Genomic DNA, 22,413 nt, shown 5'->3' with positions numbered 1-22,413 from the left:
AGGGTCCCCTTAAGGAGAGGCTATACCTGCAAACCAAGGAGGCCAGAGCCTGGCCCTGCTCAAGCCCGCTGTCCTTGGGGGCCCAGGATCCACTCTCCCATGGGGCCTGCCTCCTGCAGCTCCGTCCCTCAGCCTAGATCTTGTCACATCAGCTCAAGCATCCACAAAACCCACTTGTCGGGTGTCTAAATTGCAGGATCTCCGTGATCCCAACCTGTTTCCCGCTGTAGGCAGAGACATTCAAGATGAAGGGGTAGCAGCAACTGCACTGTGAGCGGCCGTCTATCCAGCCCCGCCGCCCTCTCCCCCTTCCCCCCCGCCAATGGAGCCACCTGACAGAGGGGTTCCAGCCACTCCACTTGCTGTCTTTAGCTGTGACTCGCCCCTGCCCCCAAATAGGCCACAGCCCAAGTGCAGTCAGAATGGCTAGAGCTTTAATGAACAATTAGTGACTTTTCAGCTGGAGACATTTCCGTCTTTTTCCAAGAGGCTCAAGCTGCCAGCTTTGCCAACCCGCTGCATGCTGCGTGACAGGTGAACGGGGTCCTGACTCCGGGGTCCCGAGCAGGGGAAGGGTCAGACACTGAGGGCTGACAGTGGGCCATTCATGCTGGGGCAGGGCTGGCAGCGCTGAGATGGGTCTAGGGCACCATCTTCCACCATTTGAAGGCAAAGGGTACCCGGCGGATGTTGGCACAGGAGCAGAAGTCTCCGATTTCCGTCAGGTAGCAGTCAAAGTCGTTAATGAAGGTGCACTGGAAGCCCAGGGGCTCCAGCAACTCGTAGATCTTTTCTTCCAGGCAGCAGACGCCGTTGATCTGGGGCCCGAAGGGCTTGGGGATGCCCAGGTTCTGGCCCATCACGATTATCTGCAGCTGCCAGGCGGTTAGGAGGCCGGGGGTCAGAGCCAGGGAAGCAGTCCCATCCCTCCTCTAGGTGAGGCAAGCCCTCGGCTTCAGCACCAGGGGACACCCAGCTACCCCTCGGGGTTGAGCTGGACCAGGAAGAACAAGCACAGGGCACCCTTCTCTGGGCCGGGGCTCAGACACGGTGCTGGGCAATCGAGCAAACTTCCAACCCACTTCTGTGAAAGCTTCTCAACAGCAAGAACCAAAATCCTGTCTGGCCAAGAACCAGCTTTGCCAGCTTCCCCAGTTCCTTCTTCCACTGCACTTCTCTTGCCCAGGCCTTTTAATTTTTAGTTATTATTTGTTAGGCCCACACCTGTGGCATATGGAGGTTCCCAGACTAGGAGTCGAATCGGAGCTACAGCTGCCCGCTGACGCCACAGCCAGGCCTGTTTAGTCTTATTTGGGCCGTAGTCTTGCCAACCTCTCCTGGCTTCCTGGCTTTGTCATTGGACTCCTGTCTGTTTCTCGCACCTTAATTCTAGCATCTCTTCCTTAAAGGCACTCCTCCCACCACTGCCCGCACCTACTCCCCGGACCTCCACAAGGCTTCTATTCGTGTCCAGAGGGTCTCATCGGTCTTATAAAAAGATAAACCCTGTGTGATTGCTGGATGCAGGGCCTGTGTCCCTGGGGCTCAGAGAAATGGTCTGCCAAGGAAGGGTTAAGGAGCTGATGAGCCCAAATGTCTCTGTGACGAGTCACAGTTTTGGGAGGTCAGATAGAGGCCAAGGTTGGCATAGGCTTGGCATAGCAGGGGTCTGTCATAGACCCCACACCCCTAGACTCTTGACAGGAAATGTTTAAGTACCTCTGAGTTCCAGATGCTGCTGCCCAGATGCAGGGACAGGAAGTCCCTGTCGGGGAGTTTTCTGTGGTCTCATAGCCAGCAGATGGCTTAGTCCCCTCAACTCTGATAGGGCGCAGCATCCCTGTGTGTGTGACATGGGCCACCTGGTTCCTTAAGGTTGGGGATTAGTCCAAGGCCCGATTCCTGGTCACTGCTTGGCGAGTCACTCACCTGCTCCCTGTGTGTGTTGGGGGGGACGTCATCCCTACCCTTGCACCCCCCCTTCCTCTCAGGCACCCCCCCAACCTCCCCTCGCCTAGCTGGGCAGCCACCACTCCCCCTCGCCCCCTCACCAGGTCAGGGAAGTAGGGCCTTGCGTAGAGCTTCCCGGTCAGCTCGCTGGAGGGGACGTTGACAATCTCCTCCAGGCAGAAGAGCTGCGGAATGTCAATGATGTCCTTCTCCACCAGGCCCAGCTCTCGCTTCAGGATGGCCCGGTTCAGGTCGATGCACCTCTGCGGGGCAGGAAGGGCAGGGAGCTCATGGTACCGGCTGGGAGCAAGGGGGCAGGGCTCAGCAAAGGCCGGGATCCCTCAGCCCCGGGGCAGTTCGTGGTCCTAATCCCATGAGTGCATGGGGCCCCTTGGTCCTCAGTCACGACCAGAGTCGGGGGGGCCTGGGCGGGGGCAAGAGTGAGTCCTCCAGCCCAGGTACCTGCTTCCTTCCTTCAGGAAGGGACACAAGCAGGACCCCTGGGCACTTCCCTGCCCAGACCAGCCAACACCCGACACCTGAGCATCTCTGAGGTCTCGACGTGGGGCTCACGGCCGCACACCAAAGATGCATTTCACCGGGGCTCAGAGATGCTGTTTGGACCCCACATCTGACTGCCGCCCACCCTGCTGCGCTGGGAGGCCTCCCGTTTCAGCCAAAGTCAGGGCACAGCGCGTGCCTTGGCCAGGAGGACTCAGTGAGCCAAGTGGTTTTGTGCTGACGGGTAACCTTGGGCTCATCCTTGCCCTGCTCTGGGCCGTGGCTTCCCCGCTAGTTGTTTAATTTCTGAGGGATCTGCTTCTCACAGCTTGTGATTCACGTTTTAAGAGATCTGCCATGCTGGATGATTCTGACTCTGGGCTGAAGGGCTGCTTCAGCCAGCAGGGTTGAGAAGGCCCCAGTGTGTTCAAATCTCCCCAGCTCAGAGCTTCCCAAGTTGGGGTTGGGGGGCCCTCTGCTGGAAGCAAGCAGAACTACAGCACCAGCAATTTGGGACTCAAACCCAAATTGGCTTAGGCTGGCGGCTTTTTCCGAGCCTCCCTACCCTCTAAGACAAGATGGGTTTACGTTCTCGGGTTATTTTGACGATTAGAGTAAGTTATTGTGTGTGATGTCTGGTCACACTTATTGCTCAGCTAGGGACCCACTGCCCAGGTGGTCAGTGCCTTTTGGTCCACATACCTCCACATAGTCGTTCTGTTTCTTCATGTTTTCATCGGCCAGAAGTTGATTGATGGTAAGGGCCTCCCTCCCTGCAGGAAGGAGGAGTGGGCAGGCAGCCCCGTGGGCCACGGACTGGGCAGCATGGTCCAGGGGTGCTGGAAGGACTCTGGCCCTGGGTACAGCTGACTGGGGGTCATCTCTGGCCAGTGACTATGGAGGCTGGCCTGGTTAGTCTCCAGGGACCCAACTAGGTCAAATAGCACATCTGGGGACTCAGCAGGGTCCATGAGAACCCAGAGAGTACTTCCACTGCCGTGACCCACCCCTCGGTCCTGGGTTGCTTTGAGGGAGGCAGCCTGGGATGCTCACAGGGGCATCAGCCCCCACTCACCCCTCTCCCTGGCACCTCCATGCCTCCCGACCATACGCATGGCCTGGTGTCTTCCACCTCTGATCTCCACCAGCCTATTCAGCTTTATTCCTCAGTTGTCCAACTCAGCCATCAGCTGGGGTGACACAAGGTCTTGTGGTGTGTGACAGGTGCTTCATGCTCAGGATCACGTTCCATAAGCCCTTCTAAAGCCATAAGGTCCTGGGCCCCCCTCCAAGGTGGAGCTGAAATTCTGCCATTTCTAACAAGCTCCCATGTGATGCTGAAGCTGCTCGTCCTCAGGCTGTAGAATCTCAAAAGCCCCCTCACTCCCTTTCTAGGCTCCCCAAATGTTTTTTTTTTTTTTTGTCTTTTGTCTTTTTTGTCTGTTGTTGTTGTTGTTGCTATTTCTTGGGCCGCTCCCGCGGCATATGGAGATTCCCAGGCTAGGGGTTGAATCGGAGCTGTAGCCACCGGCCTACGCCAGAGCCACAGCAACGCAGGATCCAAGCCGCATCTGCGACCTACACCACAGCTCACAGCAACGCCGGATCGTTAACCCACTGAGCAAGGGCAGGGACCGAACCCGCAACCTCATGGTTCCTAGTCGGATTTGTTAACCACTGCGCCACGACGGGAACTCCTCCCCAAATGTTTTGAACAGAACCGCAGAGGCAGGAGACCCTGAAGTCCCAATTCCCAGGTCCTTATCCCAACCTACCCAGAAGAGATCCAGACACTAGCGTGGGTGGCATGCGGTGGGCCCACCAACCACATGGAGCCATCCATTTGCTGGCTAAGTTCCCCTTTGCCGGTATTCCAGCCATCTCCCTGCCATCCCAGAATTTCTGCCTGATCTGCCTATACTGCCCTGGTACCATCAGAATTGCCTTAAAATAGAACAAGATATTCTAATATGTCACCCCTTATGCTTTTCTGCTTTCCTGGGATCTTTTTGACCAGGAGGAACAAAGTGGAAAGGACCTCTCTAGAAAGGACCTCTGGGACAGAGGGGCTGACCTCTCTTGCGAAGGGTGGGAGGGTCCCTTACCATTAGAAAGGAGCTGTTCTTTCCTAATCTCTCCAAACAGAGCTGCATCTCCATAGCCCTGCTTCTGTTTCTCCGTGAACAGCTTATAGCAGGTGCTGGGGCTGGCCAGGAGCAGCCGGAAGTCCTAGGAAACAAGGAACTGGGGTCAGATGCCAGCTCCCCCCCCCAAAGAAACTTCCAGGAGTTTCCAACAGAGACATTCTCTCTCCAGCCCCCAACACCAACCTTTTTGCCCTCCACTTTGAACTGTGTGGGGATGAAGCACATGAACTCATAGATGTGGCCGATCATCAGCCAGTCGGAGAAGAGTTCCACCGGGGCCTGGACTTGCTGGGCATAGAGGAAGTCCCGGAGGGCCTTACTCATGTCCCGGCCATCCTTGCTAAAGGGGAGATGGAAGAAATGAATATCCCTTGAGCTGGCATGGCCCAGGTTGGCTGCCAGCTCCTCGGTGGGTACCAGGCTACCTTCAGGTAATGGGCTGCTCTAACCATTGGCTGGTCCATAGGGGGTGGGTGTGGTCATTAAGAATCCCTTACTCTGGCTCCACTCGGGACTGGACCCCAGGACACTGGTCCCCGGCCTCTACATCTATGTCCTGGATTTAGATGAATGGCCACCAAGAACTCTAGCCAGACGTTTTGTGGTAATAACATCCTGCTGGGTCCGTAGGCCCACCAAATTCAGCCCCTTCAGCTTAAACCCTGGAAGCACCACCTGGCTCCTTTTCCTCCCTTTAGTCTCCTTTATGAATCAAAGACTCAGGGGTCCTGACTTGACAGTTCAAGGTCCAGAGCCAATGACTGGGACTCAGGTGGATCCAGCCGAACCACGAGGTTCCCTTCCTCTGGAGTTAAGACTCGGGCCCCCACCTACGCCAGCCTCTCGCCTCACCTGGGGTAAAAGCTGCTGCCAATGAGGATCCTGCCTAGAGGGTACTCTTTCCCCTTGACCTTGACGGGCGGGGACACCATCAGGTTCCCGATGGAGTCTATACTGGCCACGGTGTGGTCCAGGGTGTTCTGGGTCACGTAGCCGATCCCAGGGCTCTGGAAGGACATCCAGCCAGGGCAGCATGTTAGGAGGGATGAGCTTGAAGCCTCAAGACTCTCGGGAGATTCCCTCCCCACACACACCCCCCCAAGGGCCATCTGGGCCCTCTCCCCCGGCACCCATCCTCTCCCGGGCAGGCGCCGGGCCTGAGAGGTTGGCCTCCGTTCAGATCCGTCAAATGGAGCCCCCACCAGAGAGTATCTCATGGGGAAGTCGTCGAGCTTGGCGACCCGAGGGGTGTCCAGGACCAAGGCAGTGGTCTTATGGGGAGCCTGGGTGTAGCAGAAAGCCATCTCATCCTGCAGGACAGGGAAACAACCCATGAGTTCCTCTCGCTCCATCAGCTGCTTTCCTGCGTCCCGGCTCCCCGTACACGGGCCACCTCCGGAGACTGCTGGCAGGGAAAAAATCCCTTCATCCTGCCAACTCCTGCTCAGCCCTCAAAACCCTGCTCAGGCAGCCTCCTTTTTTTTTTTTTTTTTAAATTGAAGCACAGTTGATTTATAATGGGTTAGTTTCAGATGTACAAAGTGATTCAGTTTTACATATGTTATTTACATACACACATTATATATGTACATACACACTGAAAAAGATGTTTAAGATTCTTTTTCATTAGAGGTTACTTCCTTTCCTTGGGGCCGCTCCCTGACCTGTTCTTCCATTTGTCAGATTTAAAACCTGATGGTGGAGCTTCCGTCGTGACTCAGCGGTAACGAACCCGACTCATATCCATGAGAATGTGGGTTCAACCCCTGGCCTTGCTCAGTGGGTTAAGGCTCTGGTGTTGCTGTGAGCTGTGGTGTAGGCCGGCAGCTCTAGCTCCAATTCAACCCCTAGCTAGGGAACTTCCATATGCCACAGGTGCAGCACCCCCCCACACACACACCCCACCCTCCACCGAAAAAACAGACTGGGTTGAGCTGGACCCTGGGGAGATCCTCCTGGCTCTGCCAACCTGTTGCTATTGGCGTCAGACCCTCAGATGCCTGGGGCTTAGGGCTAGGTGTTCTGTGTTCTTAAACACATCTATTCTGGAAATGGGAGGAGGCGAGACTCTGAGCTTTATCCCTTACTAGCCAGGACTTGGGTAAGTATTTCATCTCAGCAACCCCCAAGGTCCTAAGAACAAAGATGCCCCTGGTGGCTCTTCACTTCGCTGGAAGGTTGAGATTTGTCACGTGTGCCCCATGGGTCATCTCCCCCCCCCCGCCCCTCCCCCGCAGGTGGGGCGTTACCTGGAGCCACCTGCCCAAGCGGTTGGGGTCTTCATAGACGGATGCCACCTGGCTGTTACTCCTCTCGCTCAGCTCCGTCACCGCATTCACAAAGCCCTGGACCTGCAGCTCTCTGCCATGGGAGATAAGCCAGCTCTGGGAAGGGCTCCAAGGCTCCCCCAAGGGTTGTGATCTCACTAGACCAGGGCAAGGGGGCATCACCTCCTGGTCAGGAGAGATCATGTGCCATTTCCCCAACCCCACCCCCCAACCCCAGCCAGGTAAGCCGAGCTGCTGCTGTTCCCCCACCTCATGGAACGCCAGCCGATGGCTCAGGGCTTGCCTGGCCTGGCATGGCATGGCTCAGTTTATGGCAGAGTTAGGTCAAGAATTGCTGGTGTCAGTGAGTTCCTGCTGTGGTGCCGCAGCAGAAATGAATCTGACTAGTATCCGTGAAGTTGCAGCTTTGATCCCTGGCCTCGCTCAGTGGTTAAGGATCTGGCATGAGCTATGGTGTAGGTCACAGATGCGGCTCAGATCCTGCGTTGCTATGGCTCAGATCCCGAATTGCTGTGGCTGTGGCGTAGGCCAGCAGCTATAGCTCCGATGGGACCCCTAGCCTGGGAACATCCATATGCTGCAGGGGCAGCCCTAAACGCCCCCCCCTCCAAATAAATTGCTAGTATCAGCCTCTGCTCTTGTGGCCTAGGTCCCCACCTATGCCTACCCTGCAGTGCCATTCTATCTGCTGCCCCAGTGACCTAGAACTGTTCCTGCCTCTCCTGCCTCAGTTTACCCAGAACACTGACTTTTCTCTCCCCAAGGGAGCTGAATCTTCCTCCCTGGATGCCAAGAAGCCGAGCACCCCCTTAAGATGGGCAGTGAAGTTGTCATGTTCATTTGGGTGCTAGGGGTGGGTCTTGAGCCCTGAAGTCTTAGTGCTGTGTGTACAGCACCTGGCTTATAGGTCCACGATGAACATCCATTCCTTGGAGAGAAACAGTGGTATCTGAGGCCGATGTAAGATCACCCATTTTATAAACAGGTCCCCACATGTGGGATGCCAGCAAGGTCATCATTGGGAAGCATCAACATTTGGATTCTATTCCAGTTCCAGGTCCAGAACTTGAATTGCTATTCTATGCTACTGTTCCAAAAGAATCTATTTCTTGAGTCCACACAGACAAGACTACAGGGATCTGACTAGCTTGGCAAGGTCTGGAACAGTCCAAGATGTGTAATGAGGGAGAAAGTGGAGTCCCAGTCTCCTGCACCATCTGTGGCAAAGCTGGGTCAAGCCATGCCTGAATACCACCCCATGGCAGAGTCTTAGAAGATCAGGGTTCAGCAGATACCTCCTGTGAGTGAACTTCTGCCTTCAGATATGAAAGCCAGAGAAAGATCTGGTACCTAGATATCTGCAAAATCCCTTAAGCTCTTCCCATTTATCTTCACATCCTGAAGCCTGGCATTCCTCCACAGACCCTCCTCCCTAGCCGACCTCCCTGTGGAAGTGCTATTTTCTTCCATCCTTCCACGGGGTCTGCAGGAGGGATGAAGTCCTCCTTGCCCTGGGGGTCTGTTACAGCCCCAGAGGCTAAGCCCTAACACGCGGAGCCCACGAGGCCCTGGGGCCCCTTCTCCTCCTCCTCTCTGGCTCGCTCCTGGCTCTGCCCGCCTGCTTGCTGTCCCCAGAGCACAGGCTCATCCTTACCCCTGCATCCTTTTCCCTGGCCTCAGAGCCCTTGATCCTGCCTGAAACCAACCGTCTCCCCAGAAGAGCAGAGCTCCAGCCCCAGCCTTGCAGGTATTCAAATAAGCATCCAATGACTCTCTGGGGGAGGGACCAGCCCTCTTGGGAAGAAGGACCTCACGTTCCCAGGGAGACGTCAAGTCACCTTTCCCTGCCCCCACTCACCGCTAGACCGGAGAGCGTGTCAGTTACTGACATGGCGAGGCCCGGGCAGCCTGCGGGCTTCTCACCTGCACACGTACACCTCCAGGGGCATCTGCGTGCTGGGGGTAAAGATGCAGGGGGCCACCCGGAACACCACCGTGTCCTTGTACACCAGGATCTCTGGAATCACCTGCAGGAGGGGACGAGGTTCTACGAGTGACCTGGCTCCCGGCTACCTTCTCCCCACTCTCCACCAGGCCTCCAGCCGCTCAGCCCAGCTTCCCCCCCCCGCCCCCCCCGCAGCCCTCTCCCCCATGGCCGCTGCAGGGCTTTTCTCCCAAAGGTGGGGTGACACCCTCGCTCCACCCTCCACACCCCCCTTTGCTGCCCGGCTGAGGGAGGGGGGGGCCCATCCTACCCAGTCCCTGCTCCGTGGGCTGCCAGCTACCTGAGGTCCTACCCCATCTTTAGACTCTTCCACCAGGGAGACCGAGTAGGAAATCAGGCCTGGGAAGCTGCCGGATGGGAACTGCAGGGCTTCCACATAGAAGGTCTCCTTCAAGTCGCTTTCGAGGGGACCCAAGGCATAGGCGTGCTGCCCTGGGCCCAGCACCAACTCGAATGTGCTGGAACTGTCCTCTAGGAAGGAGAGAAGGACAGACTCACTGCTGAAGGAGCCCAGTGGCTGCCACCACACCTGAGGGCACCTTCCTTTCTTGGGTCAAGAGCCAGGCGGGAGCTCTGGCGAGCGGGGGCCAAGCTGGCTTTTTGGCCCCTATGTTTCTGGGGTTGAGGGCTCAGAGGACAGTCAGGTGTTTGTTCGTGAATGGGGGCCAGTGACTGACCACTCTTCAAAGACCAGTCGGGAGTTGGGACACAGATAAAAACGTCTGCCTTCGAAGGACAAAGACGCATGGCAGTTCTAGGCATTGACCACATTTGGGCAGAGGGCCATAGGTTTTAAAGGTGAGAAGCAAAGTTCGGCTTGGCAGCCTCATTTGAAAAGCCCAACACAAGCTGGGCCCTGGCCCGGTGCACGGCCTTCCTCTCTGGGTTGCAACACAGCCGAGCCCTCCCAGAGCAGCGACCTCAGCCTGGAATTGGGGTTTGCTGAGAGACAAGATCACCACCTCGGCTAACACCCATCTCTCCTCGTCCAGCTACAAAAGCCCCGTAGGAGAGGCGCACCCCAGGGACACAAGCCATAACAGCCCCCGACCTGCAGCCCAAGGTCCCCCAGCAGCTTTCTGATGGGGACCCTGCCAGGAACAGGTCCGCCCCTTGCCCGGGCACGTGGACAAACCCTCACTTTGTGGCCGGTAGACTCTCGCCTTGTCCGACTCTTCCTTGGAGGTGTGGAGCAGCAGCCGGTGTTTCTTTAAAATGCAGCTGGGCCCCTGAACTCTCAGCACCATCGGGGACAGATTCCTTATATCTGAGCCAAAGACAAGGCAAAGGTTCAGCGGCTTCTGGAGGCCAGCACCCCAGGGGTAGAGGGAGCAGTAGGGCCAGGGAGGCGGGGCCTGTTCGTTGAAGCACAGAGGACCCTCTGCTTCCCACTCTGCCCAGGCCTATATCACGTCTCTGCTGCTTGCTCCCCGCATGGCCGCAGGTGGCTTGCCAGCACCGGGTGCCCGAACCTCAGCTCACTCCAGAATCACCTGGAAGGCATGTTTACACAGCAGTGCTGCCTTTTCCTGCCCTAGATCTTGAAAACCTTAAAAGGCAGGTGGGTAGCCTGAAGTATGGCTCTGAGAATGGCATTTACCCCAGTAGTTGCTCATAAGGGATAGATGGTCCCTACGACACCCACGACGGGACCTGGCACTGGGCAGGGGGGTGACCCTCCAGCCTTGGTGGGAACTGGGGCATCTGGTCTACTGCTGAGACCTGGAACGTACACCCAACCACAAGTCAGGGCCCATGTGGGCTTTTGCTAAGACAGTCAGGGTCTCAACCCTAGGCTACGAGAGGGTTTTTAGGAAGGGTCTCAGCGACCCTTTTTGTGTCTTTAGTCTTCTCAGCCAACTTTGGGGCCCACATTCTATCATCCCCACTTCAAATGCCAAAACAGGACCAGGGAAGTTAATATACATGAGTTCACGGCCAGGAAGTAACAGTTTGTAACCTGACATCAGAGCCTGTGCTCCTGCCACGGGGCCACGTGACTTCAAGCCATCAAACCATTGACAAGAGACTTGATGGGCCCAGAGCAGGGAGCTCAGCCTGGAATTGGGGTTTGCTAAGGGTCGACAGTGAAGCCCCCAGAGGAGGCAGAGCCCAGGGAGGAAGGGGGGAGAGTGTCCGTGGCGAGTGGCGGGTTCTCACCCTCCGCAGAGAACACCTTCGTGATCTTCCCATCCTTAATCTGGCCCCGGTTGGTCACCGCGCAGTTCACAAGCAGGATGGCGCCCCAGCCATCGGGGCCCCAGACCCAGTTTTTCTGTAAAGAAGACAGGAGTGTTGGTTCAGAAGCCATGTAAAGTCCTTGGCTTCCCAGATGCTACCCCACATCGGGGACAGAGTCAAGGCTCTCTCCAGGGTGACAGGGACCTTTAGATCAGTCGGGTGCCTATGGGAACAGGACAGCAGCATCAGGTAAGTGGGCTGTGACACAGGAGAGGAGCTAGTGGGTCACCAGTTTCCAACCTTGTCTCAAGGTCAGGGGAGGTCCCGAAGGGGACAGCTGACCCTCCAGCCTAGCTGGCTGCACGGCCAGGCAAGGAAGGGAGCCAAGTGCCGCCAGACACTCCAGTTTTTTCTTTTTTTTTCTTTTAGGGCCGCACCCACAGCATATGGAGGTTCCCAGGCTAAGGGTCTAATCAGAGCTGCAGCTGCCAGCCTATACCACAGCCACAGCCACGCTGGATCTGAACCTCATCTGCGACCTACACCACAGCTTGTGGCAACACGGGATCCTTATCCCACTGAGCAAGGCCAGGGATCGAGCCCACATCCTCATAGACATGGTGTCAGGTTCTTAACCTTCTGAGCCATAATAGGAACTCCAAGACATTCTAGCTTTTTGAAGCTGGAAATTGACAACACCAGCTCCGATTTGGTGCAGCAATTGGACGTGAGAGAGACTATGACGGCTGAATACTGTCTATGAGATAGATCTGGCTCCCGCACCCCTGGACTGCCTCACCTTAGCCTGTTTGTCATTTGCCATCTCGACGTCCCCATTGCGGTAGATATCCACGTCCAGAGAGACTTCTGCAACAGGAGGGAAAGGCTTCAGCCACCTAGACCGGCTGAATGCAGCCCTGGAGCTGTGGGCAAGGCGCCAGGGCGGCCCAAGGCTGGTATCCGGGCTCTCTGGCCCTTGGCGTGTGCTGCTGGCTTAGCAGAAGAAAGTTCCTCAGAAGCCTAGAGAGGCCCAAGTATTTCTGAATCTCCCCTAGCCTCCTGGGGGCCACAGAGCAAGCCCACGTGGCCATGATGCCACCTGTGCCTCTTTATCCCAGATGATACCCCACCTGGAAGGCTCCCCTCCCTCGCCTTCGGGAAAGCTCATGGCACGCTAAGACATAGCGAGGGCCCAATGTATACCAATTCCAAACCCCTTTAGAGCTCAAGATCCAGGCTTCTGCCCAAGGATTGCCATAGGGTTTCCTCCTGGGGTCTCTACATCCCAACTTCCACCCGGCCCCTCCACGCTGAGAAGCCTATGGCTTTACCCTGGTTTTATTCCTGTTCATAGTTCTTGACAGTGAACGTGCCGCTGCTCAACTGGAAAGTCAGGGCCAAGGGAACAGACCTCTTTGGCTGCTGTCCACTCGGCACCTGGCACGGATGCTCAGGGATGCCCACCCCTATCCAGGTACTGCTCTAGGTCCTAGAGATACAACGGTGGGCAAGACAGGCCCAATCTTCATTGAACTTAGGGACGTGTGTGCTTGTACATGCACACGTGGCGGTGGCAAGGGATGAAGAAATAAGTACATCAAGTCCAATGGTAAAATGCCACAGGGAACAAAGGGATGGAGGGGGTGTCTCCGTTTTAGATCAGAGACGTCTAAGTGTGAACAGAGACCTGCAGGAGGCAAGAAAGTGACTCCTGTTAGCATCTGGGGTGAAAGAAGTTAGACTAGGAAGAGGGAGAGTTCCTGCTGTGGCTCAGCAGCTAATGAACCTCACTAGTATCCATGAGGACGAGGGTTCAATCCCTGGCTTCACTTAGTGGGTTAAGGATCTGGCGTTGCCGTGAGCTGTGGTGTAGGTCGCAGATGTGGCTCAGATCCTGCATTGCTGTGGCTGTGGTGTAGGCCGGTGGCTGCAGCTCCGATTCGATCCTTGGCCTGGGAACCTCCATATGCCGCAGGTGCAGCCCTAAAAAGACAAAGAATAGGAAGAGCATGGTAGCAAGTTCAAGGGTCAGAGAGGCCAGCGTGCCTAATGCAGAAATGAACAAAGAAGAGAGGCCACAGGTTAGAGGTAGCGTGGGGCCAGTTTGGAAAGATTTTGTGAACGGCAATGCTGGCTTTAATCCAAGTATGTGCGAGCGGTGGGAAGCTTTGCATTGAGGATTATGTTACCTGAACCTTTTAAAGGATGCCTCTCTCGGACCAAAATGAGATTGGACCTGTAGGTCAAGGATGGGGCCAGAAACCCTACTGGGGACCTGTCAGCGATCAGGCAAGAGATGATGGTGGCTCATGGCTAGATTTGAGCTAGACTTAAAGCCACCCTGACAAGATTCATGATCAATACAGGCTAAGAGAAAAGGGTGACACCCTAAAATAGGCATTTGAGGGTAGAGGGAATCAGTTCAATTTGGGGTGTATTAAATTTGAGACATAGCTCAGTAGACAGACATCCAAGTGTACAGGGGATGCGAGGCTAGAGAGAAGCTTCCTGAGCCCTGCAGCACCTCACTGATGGGGGTGGGGGATGGGGGGGCAGAAGGGCAAAAAGGATCCAGCCCAGGGATCCGAGAAGGAACAGCCCGCTGGGGAGGGGGAGAAAGCTGCTCGTGCGGGACCCTTGAAGTATCTCAGGTCAGAGGCTCAAGAACACTGTGGGCAGGTCCAGGGAGAAGAACAAGGTAGACACAACCTATGGAAGCAGAGGGAGCTCGGGTCCTCCGGGAGGGAATGTTGGGGGTGGGTGTCTGGTTTGAGCAGGTTCAAGGCAGAGGAGCAGAAAGTGAGGATGCAGAGACGGCGAAGGAGCAGGGAGGCGGGGAGTGAGTGGAGGTTGAAAACAATCAAAGAAAAAGAAAGAAAACACAGAAGCAGGTCTAAGAATAGATGTTACAGCTGGTTCCTTAGGAGAACAGGCATAATAGCTTGTTCCTACTAAGGGACTATAGTTTGTTCTGGAACAATCTAAAGAGGAGGGGGAGGGGCAGTGGCTTCCTACACCAGTTAAGAGCTGCTGAAGGAATGTTCTTGAATGGGGGGGGAGGGGATCTGGTGTGATGAGGTTAACTTGGGACCAGACATGTCCTCCGTTGTAGCAGAGGGAGCAGAGGTCTGACCCAGGCACGGGATGGGTGTGGGCGGGGAACATGGGAACTCTTGTCTATTCTGTTGAGAGAATGAGGCAGGCAGCGAGCAAGGGCGGCAGAGAAGCCGCTGAGCTTGGAGGGACCAGGGGCATGGGTAGCAAGTAAATCCATCTGGGACCTACGGGGGGCGTCTTGTTATGGGGAGAGCCCCCCCTCCCCACGCTCAGCTCCTTGAGCCTCTGCAAACCCACCCTCCTCTCCAGGGCTGGGGGGGAACTCACCTATGCCAGTGAGATAGAGTATAGCTGTGGCCACAGGGACATCCTCATGGGGCAGGAAGTAGGAGACCAAAACCTGCAGAGACAGCACCCAGGACCTGTGGGAACGTTGGAGGGCCAGGGGCTGGCACAGGACCCCAGGCCACATACTAGCACCTGCTTTGACCTTGGGCTCCCATTACAGCTTCTGAGCTTCTGGTGTCCTGCTGTGAGCCGGGATGGGGCCACTGCATCATAAGAGCCCCCGTTTATAACATGCCAGGACCCTCCAAGCCCTTCCACAAGGCAGCTTCCAACAACCCATCCAGGTAGGCTTTGTCCTCAAGGCCGGAGATCAAAGGACTGAATCCTTTGGCCAGAAAGGGGGCAAGGTGCAGAATTGAAGATCTGGGCCATCCAGCTCTAGAGATCAAGCTTTACATTATGCTATATATTCTCCCCACCGTACCTTCCCTCCTGGGGTCCCACCTGTGGCCCCATGAGATGGACAGTGATGACACGGGGCCTCTAATGGGGTAAGCGGCTCTCCCCTCAAAAGTGGGATATCTGGGGAGTTCCCTTCATGGCTCAGTGGTTAACGAACCCGACTAGGATCCATGAGGATGCACGTTCTATCCTTGGCTTTGCTCAGTGGGTTAAGGATCTGGCATTGCTGTGAGCTGTGGTGTAGGTCGCAGATGCAGCTCAGATCTCTTGTTGCTGTGGCAGTGGCATAGGCCAGCAGCTGTGGCTCTGATTCGACCCCTAGCCTGGGAACTTCCATATGCTGTGGGTGTCCCGCCCCCACCAAAAAAAGATAAAGTGGGATATCTTAGTGGGTTCTGAAATTAGAAGTCATTCTTTCCTGTGTCCCATAATAACCCCTGCTTCCAGAGGAGCCTATTCATATTTTATACACACACACACACACCATTTTTTGGCAGGGGGCTGTGCCTGTGGCATACATAAATTCCCAGGCCAGGGACTGAACCTGAGCCACAGCAGTGACAAGCCACAACGGTGATTAACACTGAATCCTTAACCACCAGGAACTCCATAGAGACAATGATTTGCCCTTGAGCCACTGGCCTTGACCACAGGCCTTCATCATGAAGCAGAGCCAGCCATTATCTAAGGCCACAATTACCTGCTGTGACCGTCTCCCCACAACCACCTGATCCTAAATGGAGGCTTTCATTCCAGGTCAAGCATCCCATTCCTGATGGTGCTGGAGGCTAAGCCCTGGGTGTAGAGGGCTTCTCAGGTCCTCTGGGCTCAGCTGGCACCCATCACAGCCTCAGTCCTGCTCTGTGAAACCCTGTCTTATATCTCAGTGTACTTCCTTCATCTTAGGGAGTTGCCTGCCTTGGGCACAGGGTGTAGAGTGGGCTGTGTCTGCCCCTCCGTCATCTCAGCTTAGCCTTCTGCTAACTACCAGCCTCTGCTGACTACCCCCTTCAGAAGATTCTGCCAACTCGGGTCCCCTGGTCCTGACCATCCTGCCTCAGCTGTTCTCACTCTTGGCTTCACATTGGAGTCACCTGGGGAGCCAGGAACTTCAGCAGCCCAAGTCCCACCCCCAGAGATTGATTTGATTGGTGGTGGGCAGGGTGGCCTGGGTGTTGATGGGTTCTAACACCTCAGAACCACCCATGCCCGACTCTGACTGGATGAGCCTGTTCTACGAGGTCGAAGCTCGCCTCCCTGCCACAGGTGCCCCCTTAGGGTGACAGCTTGCCCAGAAGGACGGGCACAGACTTGGGCTCAGAGCCCCAATCTGTGTCACACTAGTTATGCTATGAGGTGTAGAGGTCTGTGTGTCCTCCCGTGTAAAGGGAGGTAGAACCAGCCTCTTGAAACCTGACTCTCGCGACACCCGATACCCGATCCTTGGTGTTGAACACGTGGCAGCTCCATTAAAAGCCCCACACCTGGGAGACCAGCCTCAGCCAAAGAGCCCATAGGAGTTCAGCCGTGGAGACCTTTTAAGCCAGGCTTCCAAAGCAGGCAATGCGGAAGCTGGTGTCGTGGTCACAACACACACAAACGAGACAGACATCCTTGAGCTCGAATCCCTGTGCTGCGGACGACTGGCCTGGGTAGGGCACGTCCCTTCTTCAGTGCCTTAGTTTCTTGGTCTGTAAAATGGGTTCATGGCGGGCCCACCTCCCAGGTTTATTGCAAGCACAGAGTAAGGTCAGATGTGCCAAACATTTGGCAGGGATGTTTTCACGGACTCAGGGCCCAGGAAACGCCACCTGTCAGGAGGGAGACTAATACTCCAGGGACTGTATTAGCTCCTTCTCCTCAACGTCCCCCAAGACTCACCTTGTCCCCGTTGACAGCGGAGCTCGGGGATGTCATCTTCACCAGCACGTCCATGGGACGTGACAGGGGCCACTGGGTCAGGGCAGCCTCCTGCGTGGCCTTCCCGGACGCAACGTTGTAGATATCAACCAGGACCCCCGGAGAGCTGGCGATGGTGAAGGACTCGCACTTCTGTGGGGCACACCTGGTTTGCCCAACAAGACAGAATTTAGGGCACAAGAGCCTTACCACTCAGCCTAGTGCAGCAGGCACGGTGGGGGACGGTCCCCACCCACCATCCTCGCAGGCCCGGAGGCACCCTAACTTAGGGTCAGGGCAAGTTTTTGGGTCCTAATACAACTTCAGCTTTCCTCTTACCACGCCCCCCCTCCAAGGACCCCCGGGTCTTCCCTCTGACAAGCTCCAGCTCAGACCCCATCATCTCACTGATGTTCTAGAAGTTACCAAGATACAGCTTATTTATAAAGGCCAACTCCCGAGGAGGGGAGAGCCATTTGTCTGAGCCGCAAGGGACCCCAGTAGAGGAAAACATGGCTGGGGCTTGGGAGGTCTGTGCTGTGACCTGGGGGGGAAGCTGGCCTTGCGAGCAAGTCACCTCCCTGCGGAGGCTCCAACTTAATCCTCACGGCTGCCTCGAGAGCTGGCCTTGACCTCGCCCTGTTTTACAGGTGAGGGGACCCAGAGGGAGTGAGGCCCTCGCTTCTAAGGCCCCACAGCCCCCGAAGGGCAGAAGCAGGATTTAGGTCCAAATCTGGCAGCAGCATCAGGACTGCGAGGCCCCTAAACACCCAAATTAGGCTCCCCGTGATGAGCTGGGAAGACAGGGCAGAGAAGGGAGGTAACCCCCAATGCCTGCTTCATCTAGGGACAGCCCCCGGCAGGAAGCCAGGCCACCAACATCCCCCCTAGCCCCGGCCGCATCTCCTCACCCACTGAGATCTAAGCAGATTTCCATGCCCAGCATGCAAGTGGAATGGACAGGGCTGTCCAGGGACAGATGGATGATGCTCTGAAACGACATGGCCAGGCCCTCTGGACGGACTGCCCCCAGGCCTGCGCACCAAGCCTTGCTTGGCACAGCAGCCTCAGATAACCCCAGGACGCCCCCTCGCCCTCCCCTCTTATGGGCTCAGGGCCTCTCCAGCCCGCCCCCTTGTTAAGGAGGCTTCAGCAGCAGCCCAGGCGTAACTGATTTTCGGGAAAAGGGGGAGGAACAGCTGGGTCAGAGCTCCTGCACTACTAATTTATTAAGCAGCTCGTGCCTACGGACTCAAGGAGGCTGAGGCTGGCTGCCTAGGTCTCTGGCCCTCTGGGAGTGAGAGGGTCCCTTGTGGACACTGTGGGGGGCCACCTGACCCCCCTTCAGGATGGAGGCCCTTATTCCCCAGCTGCTGAGTGTGTTGGCTTCTGGCTTCTGACAGCGAGCTCCTCTCCTGGAATCATCCACCGCTGATTCCCAAGGCGACAGCAGATACGTCCAATGTGGGGCGACAAATGGCAGTCTGCTTGTCTTAAATCAGGACAATGCAGAGGGCCCAACCCAGCCCCAGAGCATCCCAAGGCATTACCCCCAAATTTTGTGGTCACCGCATCCCAGTTCATCACCTCCCACTGCCTGCCTCTCCCCCCAACTCCCTCCCAGGTGTGGTTCCTAAGAGCACCTCCCTCCATCCCACCCCTACCCCCACCCCCCATCCAAATTTCCATCTTAGAATCAGTTTCCGGGAAACTAGCCATAAAATCCACCAAACAATCTCCATGCACAAGTTCGAAAGTTGAACTCTGCACAAAAGAACCCCCCCAACTTGCTTTTATTAAGTTAAATCTGCCCCCACAAAAAGGGAATGATAAGGGTGACTTTTTATATGTCCTTCTGGTCCCAAGACTATGGCCAGAGGGATATGAAGGTCATCAAGGAGAATTTGGAGGTTGCCAAGGACTTGTTTTAAAACGGTTTCAAGTCTGACCAAGAACTCGGACACGTGGAAACAAAGAAGATAATATGAATGTTTAAAATCATGTTTTCAGGGGGAAAGATGATCATTAGGTGATGCAGGACCGTGGTAATCATATTGCAGCCTAGAAATGTATCAGTTGTACACATTCGTACAGCTTAAACGTACACAACATATGTGTCAATTATATCTCATTAAAGTAAGCGTTGTCTTGCCTCTTTCCTGACTGGGTTGAATGCAGGTGCTTGGAAAGGGGATGCTTGGCTTCTTCCTCTTCTACCTGCCCGGCTGGCAAATGGTGGTTCCTAACCTGTAGGAGGTTAGCTTAATAGCCCCCGAAAGATGTCAGGTCCTAATCCCTGGAACCTGCGGGCAGAGTCTTCGTGGTTGTGACTAAATTGGCACAGATGACTAAGAGTGTTTGAGCTGGGAGATTATCTTGAATTATCCTGGCCCTAAATGCCATCACAAGGTGTCTTATTTTTTTCTTTTTAGGGCCAGCCCTGTGGCATATCGAAGTTCCTGGGCTAGCGGTCAAATGGGAGCCCCATCTGCAACTCTACGACACAGCTTTGTGGCAACGCTGGAGAGTTAACCCACTGAGCAAGGCCAGGGATTGAACCTGCATCCTCAGGGAGACCAGTCATGTTCTTCACCCACTGTGCCACAATAGGAACTCCACAAGTGTCTGTAGAAGAGAAGCAGAGGGAGATGCGACATACACATGAGACGGCAGTGTGACCACACAGGCCCAGATTAGAGTACTGCGGCCACCAGCAGAGGCCTGCCAGCGGCCACCAGCAGCTGGAAGAGGCAAAAAGCATATTCTTCCCCAGGGCCTCACAGAGGGATGCAGCCCTGAGGGTCCCTTGATTTCAGCCCAATGAAACGGCTTTTTGACTTCCGACCTCCAGAACTGTGAGAGGATAAATTTCTGTCATGTTAAGCCACCAAGGTTGTGGTAATTTGTGGGTTTTTTTTTTTTTTTTTGGTCTTTTTAGGGTCACACCCACAGCATATGGAGGTTCCCAGGTTCAGGGTCGAATCAGAGCTGTGGTTGCCAGCCTCACCACAGCTACAGCAACGTGGATCCAAGCCACCTCCGTGACCTACATCACAGCTCACGTCAATGCCAGTTCCTTAACCACTGAGCAAGGCCAGGGATTGAACCTACATCCTCATGGATACGAGTCAGTTTTTTACCACTGAGCCACAATGGGAACTCCCTCTAAAATTTTTAAAAGTTATTTTATTTTTATTAAAGCATAGTTGATTTACAATGTCGAGCCGATTTCTGCTGTACAATAAAGTGACCCAGTCATACATACACACACACACATATACGTATATATACACACACATTCTCTTATATTATCTTCCATCATGGGTTAGCTCAAGAGACTGGATAGAGTTCCCTGTGGCTGTACAGTAGGACCTCATTGCTTGTCTATTCTAAATGTAATAGTTTGCATCTACTAACCCCAAACTCCCAGTTAAAAAAATTTTTTTTTTGTCTTTTTGTTGTTGTTGTTGTTGCTATTTCTTGGGCTGCTCCCGTGGCATATGGAGGTTCCCAGGCTAGGGGTTGAATCGGAGCTGTAGCCACCGGCCTACGCCAGAGCCACAGCAACGCAGGATCCAAGCCGCATCTGCGACCTACACCACAGCTCACGGCAACGCCGGATCGTTAACCCACTGAGCAAGGGCAGGGACCGAACCCGCAACCTCATGGTTCCTAGTCGGATTTGTTAACCACTGCGCCACGACGGGAACTCCCCAGTTAAAAATTTTTTAATTGAAATATAGTGGAGGAGTTCCCATAATGGTGCAGTGGTTAACAAATCTGACTGGTTTCGGGTTCAATTGCTGGCCTTGCTCAGTGGGTTAGGGATCAAGTGTTGCTGTGAGCTGTGGTGTATATCGCAGACGTGGCTCAGATCCCGTGTTGCTGTGACAGTGGTGTAGGCCAGAAGCCATAGCTCCAATTAGACCCCTCGCCTGGGAATCTCCATATACCTCGGGTGCAGCCCTAGGAAAGACAAAAAAAAAAAAAAGAAATATAGTTGATGTGCAATATTGTGTTAGTTTCAGGCACACAGCACAGCGGTTCAATTGCACATACATATATATATATATATGTACCTTCTTTTCCAGAATGTTTTCCCTTATAGGTTTTTACAAAGTATTGAGTGTAGTTGTCTGTGCTATATGGTAGGTCCTTGTTGGTGATCTGTTTTATACACAGTAGTGTGTATATATTAATCCCCAACTTCTAATTCATCCCTCCCCCAACCTCTTATCCCAGTCTAATTTTTATAATTTTATTTTTCATCATGAAATAGGTACACAGAGGAGTGCATTTTATATACATATACATTAAAGCAAATAATCAAATGAACATCCATAGGCTTTGGCATGTTCATCTGGCTGTGGCTGTTTGGGAACGGACTTCAGTGCAGCTTTGGGGACGTGCTGCACCCCTGGGGGGCTCAGCTCTCCCACCTCTCCCTTCTTCAAAGACTCCTCAGGAAGCTTAGCATCAACTAGGCTCAGATCATAGAAAATCTTTTTTTTTTTTTGTCTTTTTAGGTCCCACCTGTGGCATATGGAGGTTCCCAGACTAAGGGTTGAATTGGAGCTGTAGCTGTTGGCCTATGCCACGGCCACAGCAACGCAGGATCTGAGCCACATCTGAGATCTACACCACAGCTCATGGCAACACCAGATCCCTGACCCACTGAGCGAGGCCAGGAATCGAACCTGCATCCTCATGGATGTTAGATTCGTTTCCAATTAGCCATGACGGGAACTCCAGATCAGAGAAAATCTTATAGACCAAATATATGCCAGGGAGAGAAAGACACACGCAGGAACAGTGGCCGTCAATGCATCCCAGTTGCACCTTCAAGTTTATAACATTAAATTTGACCATGACAATGAGCGAATGAAAAAAATGATAGAAGTGATAGCTTGACCTCATGTTCAAAGTGATTAGAAAACTTTATTGCAGCCTCTCACAGCAGAACTGAGTTTTCAATGCCAGGAACACTTTGGGGTCTTCAGCGGGGATTCCAGGAACCGGGGAACAGGGGAAGGAATCAAGCTGCTGCCTGGATGGTGCCCCCCAACCCACCCTGGGAGCCAAAATGTCCCCGAGAGCCCTCACTGGGCCGTACTGCAGAGGACCACAGCCTCTGGCTGGGAGCATCCAGAGGGAGAGGTGGTGGGGGGACGGGCTCAGGGCACCATGTGCCACCACTTGAAGGAGAAGGGCTGCCGGCGCACGTTGGTGCCGCAGTGCACGTCCCCGTGCCGGACATGGTAGGAGAAGAAGTCATCAATGAAGGTGCAGTGGAGGCCCAGCGGCTCCAGCAGGGAGCGCACCTTCTCCTCCAGGCAGCAGCGGCCGTTGATGATGGGCCCGAAGGGCTTGGGGATGCCCAGGTGCTTCCCCAGCACCAGCATGTTCACCTGCAAGGAAGGGGGAGCCCAGGTCAGGGGCAGCCGTGCGCAGCCTGCAGCCCCATCCCTGTGCTCCTCCTCCTCTTCTGACCTTTGGAAGTAGGAGTCCCACTTCACAGATGAGAAAACTGAGGCCCAGACAGTTAACAAGAGCTACCTAAGGCCACCCAGCCAGTCTAGGACTTATATTCAAGCCTGTCCATGTTCTTAACACCATTCTCTCCTTCCTCACTGCC

The 22,413-nt window shown here is 54.7% G+C and overlaps 2 protein-coding genes across 3 annotated transcripts in view; both read right to left on the bottom strand.

Annotated features, from left to right (window-relative positions):
- Positions 1 to 412: 412 nt before the first annotated feature.
- PADI6 (peptidyl arginine deiminase 6) lies at positions 413 to 17,846 on the bottom strand. The gene is made up of 16 exons (XM_047792091.1): positions 17,690 to 17,846; positions 16,761 to 16,944; positions 14,457 to 14,529; positions 11,872 to 11,939; positions 11,052 to 11,166; positions 10,033 to 10,158; positions 9,172 to 9,362; positions 8,810 to 8,913; positions 6,848 to 6,959; positions 5,801 to 5,908; positions 5,451 to 5,605; positions 4,782 to 4,938; positions 4,557 to 4,680; positions 3,154 to 3,224; positions 2,052 to 2,213; positions 413 to 875 (listed from the first exon to the last, which is right to left on the bottom strand). Exons 1-16 carry the CDS (start codon positions 17,779 to 17,781, stop codon positions 642 to 644), a joined length of 2,076 nt encoding a protein of 691 aa, XP_047648047.1. The 5' UTR covers positions 17,782 to 17,846; the 3' UTR covers positions 413 to 641.
- Positions 17,847 to 21,691: 3,845 nt separating this feature from the next.
- PADI4 (peptidyl arginine deiminase 4) overlaps positions 21,692 to 22,413 on the bottom strand; it is a 30,465-nt gene continuing 29,743 nt past the window's right edge. For both annotated transcript variants that reach the window (XM_047792550.1, XM_047792551.1), the window contains exon 16: positions 21,692 to 22,186. In XM_047792550.1, the coding sequence (XP_047648506.1) occupies positions 21,953 to 22,186 (234 nt within the window). In that variant the 3' untranslated portion in view covers positions 21,692 to 21,952. The remainder of the gene's footprint in view (positions 22,187 to 22,413) is intronic.

The sequence above is a fragment of the Phacochoerus africanus genome, chromosome 8, assembly GCF_016906955.1.
Source record: "Phacochoerus africanus isolate WHEZ1 chromosome 8, ROS_Pafr_v1, whole genome shotgun sequence".
NCBI classification, from domain to species: Eukaryota; Metazoa; Chordata; class Mammalia; order Artiodactyla; family Suidae; genus Phacochoerus; species Phacochoerus africanus.
Note: the sequence above shows the minus strand (reverse complement) of the source record. Positions and strands in the feature narration are given on the sequence as shown.

Excerpts from the sequence above, each read along its gene's own strand:
- PADI6 (XM_047792091.1), bottom strand. The coding sequence starts at position 17,781 with ATGTCGTTTCAGAGCATCATCCATCTGTCCCTGGACAGCCCTGTCCAT. Across the intron at positions 11,940-14,456 it reads ACTCTATCTCACTGGCATAG|AAGTCTCTCTGGACGTGGAT; the intron begins GTGAGTTCCCCC and ends CTCCTGTTGCAG. Across the intron at positions 2,214-3,153 it reads AACAGAACGACTATGTGGAG|AGGTGCATCGACCTGAACCG; the intron begins GTATGTGGACCA and ends CCTGCCCCGCAG.